The following is an 11,134-nucleotide window of genomic DNA, read 5'->3' as shown; positions in this document are numbered from 1 at the left end:
GACTTGGAACCTCTTTCCTTGCTTCTACTTTTGTAGAACTTGTTGAAGTTCTTCACCATTAGGCTCAATTCTTCATTGAAGTTTTGTTTCTCACTTGATGATGTGGGAGCATCACATGAGGCTTTGTAAGCACCACTTGACTTGTTGTGAAGCTCTTCCTTATCCTTAAGTGACATCTCATGAGCAACAATCCTTCCAATGACTTCCGTTGGCTTGAGATCTTTGTAATTGAGCATCATTTGGATCAATGTGCACACGGTATCATATTTTTCATCCAAGGCTCTTAGGATCTTCTTGATGATGAATCTATCGGTCATCCCTTCACTTCCTAAGCTCGCAATCTCATTTGTGATGAGAGCAAGCCTAGAGTACATTTCAGCGACACCTTCACCATCCTTCATTTTCAACTTGTCAAGTTGACTTTGAAGCACATCCAATTTGGATTCCTTGACGGAGTCGGTACCTTCGTGCATATCAATCAAAGTATCCCAAATTTCCTTTTGCATTCTACAGACGGCTGATTTTGTTGAATTCTTAGGGGCACAATCCGTTGAAGAGAATATCACAAGCTTAAGCATTGTATTGCAGCATCTTCAACTCTTCCGCGCTAGCTTCACGGTTCGGTTCTCTTCCATCAAAGAATTCACCTTGCAAGCCAATACACACAATAGCCCAAACAGCGGGGTTATGTCCAAGAATATGCATTTTCATCTTATGCATCCGACTAGCAAAATTAGTACCATCAAAGTAAGGACCTCTACGGCGGTAATTTCCCTCGTTAGATGCCATACTCTCCTAGGTTGTGAAACCAAGGCTATGACCACCAAAAGTTATGAAAATCAAAGCAAATGAAGACCAAAACTCTGATACCACTTGTAGGATCGAAAGTATGTCTAGAGGGGGATGATTAGACTACTTGACAAAATAAAAATCTAGCCTTTTCCCAATTTTAATTCTTGGCAGATTTTAGCAACTTAGCACAAGTCAAGCAAACAACCTACACATGCAATTCTAAGAGTATAGCAGCGAAATGTAAAACAATTGCATATGAAGGTAAAGAGAGGAGTTTGGAGGGAGCAAACGCAATGTAGACACGGAGATTTTTGGCGTGGTTCCGATAGGTGGTGCTATCGTACATCCACGTTGATGGAGACTTCAACCCACTAAGGGTAACGGTTGCGCGAGTCCATAGAGGGCTCCACCCACGAAGGGTCCACGAAGAAGCAACCTTGTCTATCCCACCATGGCCATCGCCCACGAAGGACTTGACTCACTAGGGTAGATCTTCACGAAGTAGGCGATCTCCTTGCCCGTACAAACTCCTTGGTTCAACTCCATAATCTTGACGGAGGCTCCCAAGTGACACCTAACCAATCTAGGAGACACCACTCTCCAAGAGGTAACAAATGGTGTGATGATGATGAACTCATTGCTCTTGTGCTTCAAATGATAGTCTCCCCAACACTCAACTCTCTCTCATAGGATAGGATTTGGTGGAAAGATGATTTGAGTGGAAAGCAACTTGGGGAAGGCTTGAGATCAAGATTTATGTGGTTTGAATGAAGTATCTTGACCTCAACACAAATGTAGGTGGTTCTCTCTCAGAAAATGTATGTTGGAAGTGTAGGCATGTTCTGATGGCTCTCTCCACGAATGAAGAGTGGATGGAGGGGTATATATAGCCTCCACACAAAATCTAACCATTACACACAAATCACCAAACTCGGTGGGAGCGAATCATACAACTCGGTCAGACCGATTTAGTTCATAATGTGACCGTTAGGGTTTTCGGTGGGACCGACTTGATCAACTCGGTGGGACTGATAATATTAGGGTTAGGGCATAACATAATCTCGGTGAGACCGATTACACAAACTCGGTGAGACCGATTTTGGTAATAGACTAACCAGAGAGTTGGCCAGGCACTCTTGGTGGGACCAATTCGCTCTCTTGGTAGGACCGAAACGTTACGAAAGGGAAACAGAGAGTTTGCATCGCAATCTTGGTGGGACCGATCGCTCATCTCAGTTGGACCGAAACGTTACGAAGGGAAACAGAGAGATTACAATCCCATCTCGGTGAGATCGAGATCCCTATCGGTCGGACCGAAAAGACTAGGGTTTGTGGCAGTGGCTATGTCAAGTGAACTCGGTGGTGCCGGATAGATCAAATTGGTGGGGCCGAGTTTGACTTTTGGTTTGGGATATATTTGGATATGAGAAAGTGATTGAGGGTTGTGGAGCATATCACTAAGCACTTTGAGTAAGAACCTCATTAAGCAACACCTCATCCCCTCTTAATAGTATTGGCTTTTTCTATGGACTCACTGTGATCTTGGATCACTAAAAATGAAATGTAGAGTCTTGTGCTTTGAGCTTGAGCCAATCCTTTTGTCCTTAGCATTTTGAGGGGTCCACTTTCTAATCCATGCCATTGCCAATCATTGAGCTTTTCCTGAAATATTTATCTTCAAGTAGCATTAGCTCAATGAGCTATATGTTGTTAGGAATTACCAAAACCACTCAGGGATAGTTGCACTTTCGACCAGGCAATTACTTCCATTCGCGTCGCGCCGTCCGTGCCAAAGAAAATCGTGCATGATGAGGATCACAGGGCATAGTGCCATGGTCAAGAGAAGGTGCAGGGGCATCGCGGCTAGCACGTGTCAGACAAGCGCCAATCGTTCCCCACGAGAAAGCAGTGATGCTCGCCAGGTGGAAAGTCTGCTCTCCATATGCTCCACCAGTGATAGTAGAGAGGAGTCCGAGCCCTTGCACATAGAGAGCGGCAAGCCTAGATAGAAGACCCGAAAAGTTGAGACGGTTGAGGCGAGCTCCATGGAGATATCGTCAATCTCGGACTACAATCAGCCTTTTAAAAGCCACGGCCCAACCAAACACTCACTAAACACAAACGAAGGAAAGTACGCTCGTTACAGTGTTTGATCGAAAGTAACCATGTACTTCTCTCTATCAAAATATAAAATGTTTTTCACATTAACGTCTTATTTTTTATGCAGATGGAGTATTTTGCAACGAAGGTACAATGTGCAAATCAATTAGCTTTCTCCCTGCAATTTCTTTTTATCTTTGTCTGAAAAATACATTAAACGAACCAATCCGACGAAACGTCCCAAGTCTCGTCGTTGTTGTTTAGACTTCAGATTCAGGCCGATTGGCCGAACGACGAATTGGACCAGCTTTCAGTTTACTGTAGAAGTCAACGGTTGACTCTCACTCTTTCACGAGTATAGTCACAACTCACGAATACCACCGAGGGCGAAGCCGCGAAGGGCAGGCGAACCCAGCGGCATCGATGCGGAAGGCAGCGGCGTTAGCGGCTGCGGCGGTGGTCGCGGCCGCAGCTGCCATTGCCGTGCGCCAGAGGCTGCGGGAGGCGAAGCGGTGGGCGCGCGTGGCCGCCGTGCTGTCGGACCTGCAGGAGCGGTGCGCGGCGCCGGCGGCGCGGCTGCTGCAGGTGTCGGACGCGATGGACGTGGAGATGCGCGCGGGGCTCGCCTCCGAGGACGGGAGCAAGCTCAAGATGCTCGTCACCTACGTTGACTCCCTCCCCTCCGGGTAAACCCCCCCCCCCCCCCCCCCCCCCCCCCCCCCCCGGGAGAACCCCCCCCCCCCCCCCCCCCACCTCTTCGGTCAAGATCGATTATTACGAAATGTGCGTTTTTTTAGGGGAAATGTGTGCTTTCCTGTTCCTTCTTGTGCCTGTAATTATACAAAATGGTGAAACAGAACTATATCAAGAAATTTAATTGTACAATTGCAGCAGAGGCATTCACCAATATTGCATAGCATTAGCATATGTACTTGTGTGACTGTCCTATGTTGCAACTGTTGAATTGAGCTGCATTTTCAGTACATCATTTAATCTCACTTATGCAACCATTTTAGGGATGAGAAAGGGCTATTTTATGCACTTGACCTCGGAGGAACAAACTTCCGTGTTTTACGAGTTCAATTAGGGGGCAAGGAACAGCGAGTTATCAAGCAAGAATCTGTAGGGGTATCCATTCCGCAGCATTTAATGTCCAGAAGCTCGCATGTAACGATCATGTCCATTTGCCATAATGTTCATCTCTCCTTTTTTTTGCTAACCTTGCATACTTGGCGTAAATTTTCAGGAACTATTTGATTTTATCGCCGCTGCTTTAGCAAAGTTTGTTGCCTCTGAGGGTGAAGATTATCATCTTCCGGAGGGCACTCTAAGACAACTCGGTTTTACATTCTCCTTTCCAGTGAAGCAAACTTCGATTTCATCCGGCACACTTATCAAGTGGACAAAGGGTTTTGCAATTGAGGAAATGGTCAGTTTATTGTACCTAGCCTATTTGAAAACCAAATCAAAGATGCTAACACATGAACGTGATTTTTTTTTTCAAGTTATACAAAACAATGTCCAGTATCATCCCGTATCAAAAAGTTTAAATGGGGAAAATCCTGTAGTTTCTTTGGACTTTCAGTTTGGCGATATGCTTATATGATTTGTCACTGTATAAATAGCTATGAATAATGTACCTGCATGTTTACTTTGAAGTCAGGTTGGCAAGGATATCGTGGCTGAATTAAACGAGGCTATAAAACGTCAAGGACTTGTTATGAAAGTCTCAACATTGGTTTGTTTCTTCTTATATGTACATTATGCTTACTGGGTTAAATGTCAGGTCTATCTGTTAATATAGACTGAAATATAGGACTATTCTGTAGGTGAATGATACCGTTGGGACTCTGGCTGCTGGAAGGTATGTAGATGATGATACTATGATTGCCGTAATACTGGGAACTGGTACTAATGCAGCATACACAGAGAATGCACATGCAATTCCTAAATGGCATGCCCCCCTGCCCATGTCCGGAGATATGGTGAGTGTCTGTTCTGTACCCATGAATGCAACTTTGCAAGGCTGCATAGATCGCACAAACTATTTTGCTTCTATTACTTACAGTGTCACAAGAACAAGAAATGGTGATAACAGTGAAGAATGGCTTTTACCCCATTGATATGATGATTTTAATCCCCTCGAAAAAAAGATATGATTATTTTAATTAGTTGGTTTGTAACAGGTAATAAACATGGAGTGGGGAAATTTCAAGTCCGCTCATCTTCCACTCACTGAATTTGATCAAGCTTTGGATGCAGAAAGTTTGAATCCTGGAGAACAGGTATGTGGTGTCGCCCTTGATATAAAGTAATGGCACTTCCCTGTTTTATGGTTGATGAGCGTGGATAAGACAATTTCCTTCCAGAATTATGAGAAGTTGACCTCTGGTATGTATATGGGGGAAATTGTCCGGAGAATCTTGCTACAGATGGCTCAAGAAGCTGCTCTTTTTGGTGATAATATACCTCCAAAACTAGAGACCCCATACATTCTGAAGTATGTTGTTCCCGTTATCATCCACTACTTTATCATGCAAAGAAAGTCCTTCTCCTGAATTGCTTACAAATATGCTTTGTTGAATTTATTTCTTAACTGTAGTTATTGATGAGTAAAGCTGTAAATTCGACAAAAAGAGCACCTTAAACAAGAAAATCGTGGGACCTTATATTTACTGTGTCTTGTATGGATATGCTACTAGTAAAACTACAGTCACTGCATTTTTTTTCGTGCCAATGGCTAAACTAGAAGACCTCTGACCAGAAATATCTTGCTAGCCAATTCCATGAGAGTATATCTTCAGTTTTTGATTCAGCCTGCAGTGCAAACTTTGCAGAGTACTAAGCGGTCTTAATTTCAAAAAAAGCAAGTCAATGAAAATGAATGGAATGGTTCTTCCCTTAGCGTTTTTTGACTAATTTTCCATCTCACTTTGCGTTTATACATGAGCTGGCAGCTATTCAAACCAAACTTAACTGCTCAGTATTCGCACAACTGTCATCAAAAGGCTTGATTTCTTTTGTGCTACCAGGACATTTCACATGTTGGTGATGCATCATGATGTATCACCTGATCTCGAAACAGTTGGTATCAAACTAAAAGAAATCTTCCAGGTACCCTCGTCAATGAAAATTAAGTGACAGTGCCATTCTTTTTAATCCCTACCGCCAAACAACTCCTTTTCTGACTTGTATGGTTTTCAGATCGAGAGCACCTCAAGAAAAACAAGAAAACTGGTCGTGGATGTTTGCGAGGTCATTACCACACGTGGTGCACGGCTTGCTGCTGCCGGGATACATGGCATTCTCAAAAAGCTCGGTCGGGCTACTGACAGCCCCGATAAGCGAAGGACAGTAATCGCCGTGGACGGCGGAGTCTACAAGTACTATACTTTCTTCAGCGAGTGCATGGAGAGGACTCTGAGTGATATGCTTGGGGAGGACCTGGCACCCTCGGTTGTGATTAAACCGGCCAATGACGGCTCGGGCCTTGGGGCCGCTCTCTTGGCGGCTAACTATTCTCAGTACCTCCAGGCTGATGAAGATTATTAGCTCAATCCGATAGTTCCTTTGATTCAGAAGCCATGGCAGCAGTATACCACAACATTCATCAAACTGCCTCAGTGTGATGCTAATTCGGTTATGAAGCTGAAAATAGACATTGCATATGGAATTCGTGGACGATTCGCTCATGTCAGCAACTCAGCATCGCTTCCAAAGTTCGCACTGGAGTCATCGACAGAGTGTTAGAACCATATGGAGAAAAACTTTCATGTTGTGGTAGAGAAGACGAGGAATCGAAGGAGCGCACTCTGACAGCTTGCATCTGTTCTTCATTCACGTCGGCAAAAATTGCAACCCTCATTCCGTTTCGTTGCTCGCTCTCGCCTGTCGACTCCTCGCCTTTGGTGGGAGTGCAACTGTTGATGCGATAGCTATCTTCATACTTTTATTATTCCCTTTTCTTGTCAGAATATTATTGTGTACATATATGTGTATGGCTTGTGCAGACAAGGAATGTGTGTCCAAGGTGTCTCCGAATGTATTAACCCTGAAGAATGGAATAAAGGCGGCCGCAAAGGAGTGAGAAAGTTGCAGAAAGATTTATTCCGTGCGCGTCCTGTTCGTTCTTTCTCCCGGCCGACATGATATATATGCATCTCAGAGCCAATGCGTCCCGGGCAGCCAGCTTGCTTGCCAGTTCTCCACAGCCGAATCGCTCATCTTAATCTGTAGCGGCTAGATAGAAGTTCATGGGCTGCTGCGGTGGGGGCGCCATGTCGTCGTCGTCGTCGTCGAGGCCGAGGGGCGGCATCCGGGAGGAGACGCTGCTGCGCGTCCCGGGCGCGGCGGTGCACCTCGTGGCCGGCTCCGAGGGACCCCTCGAGCTCGGCCGCGGCGAGCTCTCCGTCGTGAGGATCTTCAAGGACGACGTGGCGGTGACCACCGTGGTGCGCGTCGGCCGCGACCTCGGCTGGCCGCTGGCGAGGGACGAGCCCGTGGTCAAACTCGACCGCCTGCACTACCTCTTCACGCTGCCGGACAAGGACGGCGGGCTGCTCAACTACGGCGTCTCCTTCGCCGACGCCGCGCTGCTGCCGTCCTTCGACGCGCTCCTCAAGTCCAACTCCTGCTTCTCCACGCCTTCCGCGCCGTCGAGGGGCTCGAGGCCGCCGCCGCCGGCGTCGGCGTCGCCCGACGCGTACTGGAACGACTTCTCGCCCAAGGTGGAGAGCTACAACAACGTGCTCGCCAAGGCCATCGGCGCCGGCACCGGCCACCTCGTCAAAGGCATCTTCATGTGCAGCGAGGCCTACGCCAGCCAGGTACGTACTCCCCTCTGCTTCGTCCCTTCTGTCGTTGTTTATCTACCACAAGGTGACCGCTCTGAATCCACTGCCGTGCAGGTTCAAAAGGGAGCCAACCTGATAAACCCTCAAGCAGCCGGCGGCGCGAGCAAACGCTTCGGCGGCACCGGTGGAGCTGACGGGAGCAGCCAGGCAGGTCCGGCGAAGCGTGGAGGAGTCAACAAGAGCCTCAAGAGGTAGTAACTCGACTAACAGTATCTCTTTCATCCTGGTGTGAGTTGCTCACTTGTTCATCACCCATTCATCACTACTGATCTGATCTTGGTTGCTCAGGGTGAGGAAGCTGTCGGAGATGACGGAGAAGATGAGCAAGACGATGCTGGACACGGTCATCTCGGTGACAGGGTCCATGGCCGCACCGCTGCTCCGTTCCAACCAAGGGAAAGCCCTCCTCTCCACCGTCCCCGGAGAGGTCGTTATCGCCTCTCTCGACGCCATCAGTGAGTACTCTAGTGCCCTGGAAACACCCACGGGACCTCGCCGTAACGACCAAATCTTTTGAGAGATTACATCGGTTGCCTTCTTCCTGTGTGACAGATAAAGTTATGGACGCGGTAGAGGCTGCCGAGAGGAGGTCGCTTGCTGCAACCTCCAACGTTGTTTCCGGTGCAGTGTCCAAGAGGTAACAACATCAGCACCTCAAGCCAGGCCATATGGAAAATCAGATCAGCATTTGGAACGCAGCAGTTGACTGACTAGCTTCTGCTGCAGGTATGGAGAGAGCGCAGGGGAGGCGACCGGAGACGCGTTCGCGACGGTCGGCCACACCGTCGGGACGGCGTGGAACATCTTCAAGATACGCAAGGCCGTCACGCCCTCGTCCTCCCTTCCGGGGAACATGGTCAAGAGCGCCGTCAGGAACAGAAACTGAGGCCGACTCCGCACCGCAGCACGGCCAGCGTACCAATACGTACATAGGCTGTGCTGCCTGCGGAGGACCATCAGCATACCTAATGAAGACATGTAATGCTACTCCACAGTTATGCAGTGTAATAATATTTCTACTTTGGCAATTTCGGATGCACTGATATGTCATAAATACCAACAACCAATGCGAGAAATCATAAATCAGTTGCTTACTACGAATCAGGGATGCTGCGACAGCATGCCCTAGCCAAACACGACTTCAATTAAGCATGCAGGGAGAAAGTGCATAATCAAAATGAACAAGTGCATAAATGGAGTGGACAGACAACAAAAGAAACTGCATATTACACACTAATTTGGACGAGAAAGCTGCCTTGTTAAAGTTTTCATGAACACTTTAGCTCTAACCTCAAAGCATGGATGTAAATGTCAAAAGGCGTTATTCCAAACCAGCTAGGTTCACATCCAGGAACGAGAAAAACCTCACTTCAGTGAGGAGGAGAAAAAAACTAATAAGGACATAATGATGCCGCCGCCACTAAACCGCCGAGAGTGTAGATCTAATGTGAATGAATGTTTACTTCTTCTTCTTCCCGGCATCAGCCTTGGTCTGCACAAGCCAAAAATATCAACACAAACGATCATAGTGAGCACTAGAAAGTAGCCAACAGATCATGCATAAGTAACTCACCTTCTTGACACCACGGATCTTCTTAGATCTGTTCTTACGCTCCTTAATTTGCTTGCGAGACTTTTCAACCTTAGTAGCAAGACCATTCTGGGAAAGGGAACAGAGGAAGTTATTTAGTTACAGGAATAACATTCGTGGCAGAATATAAAAATAAATACCACCATGCATTGAAAATTCAGAACCAAACACACCAACAGCTGTTTTATTCCTCTTCATAACAATTACAAATCCAGCAACATCAATTAAAAACTGCGTAACTAAATATTTACATGCCTTTTTTTATTGTCATGTATTACTCTTTAACACCATCGATCAACAAAGGAATATCAGACCTAATTGTTGTTGCCGCATATATACTAGTCCTAGGAGATTGAGACTTACCTAATTGATGATTACTCTTTTTAGTGTTGCAAATTTGCGTTAAATGGAATATCCGCACTCTACATCTGTATGGGCTTTAACTAAAATGTGGAGACAACAGAACACAGAGCGGTTCAATGCAAGAAAACATGATACAAAATTATGCACATGTATCCCCCATCCATAAATTTGTTTCTGAACATCACAGACACCATACCATAATATAAATCTATGATGCATGGCAGTCACTATGCTGTTGCAAACAGGAGGCACAGAATACAACAAGTCAGGAACACAATTTACAACAAGTCAGCAGTGCCCCAAAGAAATCTAGTGCCGCAGCAATAAATTTGTCATCTAGATACGCACATGAAAACAGTATGACCAACCTGAAACATCTAGGCAGTGAAAGCCAAATAACTACTACTCCCTCCGTTCAGGCCGTTCACTATTATAAAATGTTTTGAATATTTGAATATGGACTAGATACAGACTGAAATGAGCGAAAAAACACACTGAAATGTGTCTACATACATCCGATTTATAAAAAAGTTAGAACATCTTATAATAGTGAACGGAGGGAGTACTATTCTTTTAGCAGATTAGCATGCATTGCTACACATTGTGATAGCGATACTAATGATGATTAGGGCTGGACTACACGTGGCAAAGAACGATCGAGCCTGATAAAAAAGCATCTGATTCCATAACTAAATCAGCGCAATGGCAACATACCCTGATCAGGCGGTACTTGGGCTCGAACTTCTTGGCTGCTTCGAGGTTGTCGTAGATGAGACCGAATCCAGTGGACTTGCCGCCCCCGAAATGCGTGCGGAACTTGAACACGAAGATGCAGTTGGCGTCCTTCACGTCGTACATCTTGGCCAGCTTATCCTTGAGCTCCGCCTGCACAGAGAAACCCAGACGATGAGATCGCTAGATCGCCACCTGAACAGCCTCCATTTTGTGTGATCGATGTCTCGCCTTGGGGACGTTGGCCTTGCCGGGGTGGATCACCTCAAGCACCTGAAAGTGAAAGGTGGAGCGCCGGAAAGAGTTAGGGATTTGAGAGATGCGATGGATCCTGGGAGCCCCGGTGACGAGGGCAGGGTGCGTACGAATTGCTTCCGGGAGAGGAGGCGGTTGGTCATGAACTTGCGGGTGCGGAGGGTGACCGCCGCGCTGGCCTTCGTGTCCGCCATGGTTGGAGTTGGCCGCCGGCGGAGAGGTGGGAGACGAGAAGGTGTGATCCACAGGATGCGTTCGGGTTTGTTCCGCCGCTGGAAAACCCTATGGGGGCACTTGGCTTATATAGCGTGGCACTGTGGGCTTCGCTCGGATAATAGATGGGCTCGAGGAGTACAGTTCGAATGAACAACACTCAGAATCCCCTCAGAGTTCTCAAACAAAAAAAAAACTTATAATCACCTCAGAGTTACCAAAAAAAACTTAGAAT

General features: G+C 46.6%; 3 protein-coding genes across 4 annotated transcripts; 2 read left to right on the top strand and 1 right to left on the bottom strand.

Annotated features, from left to right (window-relative positions):
• The first annotated feature begins 3,180 nt into the window (after positions 1-3,180).
• LOC125544728 (hexokinase-9-like) lies at positions 3,181-6,999 on the top strand. Of its 2 annotated transcripts, none has more exons than XM_048708474.1 (9): positions 3,181-3,578; positions 3,909-4,020; positions 4,139-4,321; positions 4,556-4,630; positions 4,722-4,877; positions 5,079-5,177; positions 5,262-5,392; positions 5,925-6,006; positions 6,097-6,999. In XM_048708474.1, the coding sequence occupies exons 1-9, from the start codon at positions 3,316-3,318 to the stop codon at positions 6,442-6,444; spliced, it is 1,449 nt and encodes a 482-aa protein (XP_048564431.1). In that variant the 5' UTR covers positions 3,181-3,315; the 3' UTR covers positions 6,445-6,999. The 2 variants fall into 2 exon arrangements, with proteins under 2 accessions (XP_048564431.1, XP_048564430.1); XM_048708473.1 differs by having other exon boundaries at positions 3,182-3,578; positions 3,909-4,059.
• LOC125544729 (senescence/dehydration-associated protein At4g35985, chloroplastic-like) lies at positions 7,000-8,773 on the top strand. Its single transcript, XM_048708475.1, has 5 exons — positions 7,000-7,718; positions 7,800-7,936; positions 8,034-8,200; positions 8,298-8,382; positions 8,472-8,773. Exons 1-5 carry the CDS (start codon positions 7,146-7,148, stop codon positions 8,629-8,631), a joined length of 1,122 nt encoding a protein of 373 aa, XP_048564432.1. The 5' UTR covers positions 7,000-7,145; the 3' UTR covers positions 8,632-8,773.
• Positions 8,774-8,950: 177 nt separating this feature from the next.
• LOC125544730 (40S ribosomal protein S24-1-like) lies at positions 8,951-11,124 on the bottom strand. The gene is made up of 5 exons (XM_048708476.1): positions 10,797-11,124; positions 10,663-10,704; positions 10,414-10,584; positions 9,319-9,405; positions 8,951-9,237 (listed from the first exon to the last, which is right to left on the bottom strand). The coding sequence occupies exons 1-5, from the start codon at positions 10,878-10,880 to the stop codon at positions 9,205-9,207; spliced, it is 417 nt and encodes a 138-aa protein (XP_048564433.1). The 5' UTR covers positions 10,881-11,124; the 3' UTR covers positions 8,951-9,204.
• Positions 11,125-11,134: the final 10 nt, after the last annotated feature.

This window comes from Triticum urartu, chromosome 3 (assembly GCF_003073215.2).
Source record: "Triticum urartu cultivar G1812 chromosome 3, Tu2.1, whole genome shotgun sequence".
NCBI lineage: Eukaryota > Viridiplantae > Streptophyta > Magnoliopsida > Poales > Poaceae > Triticum > Triticum urartu.
The sequence above is the reverse complement of the archived record's forward strand: the minus strand, read 5'-3'. Positions and strand labels throughout refer to the sequence as shown.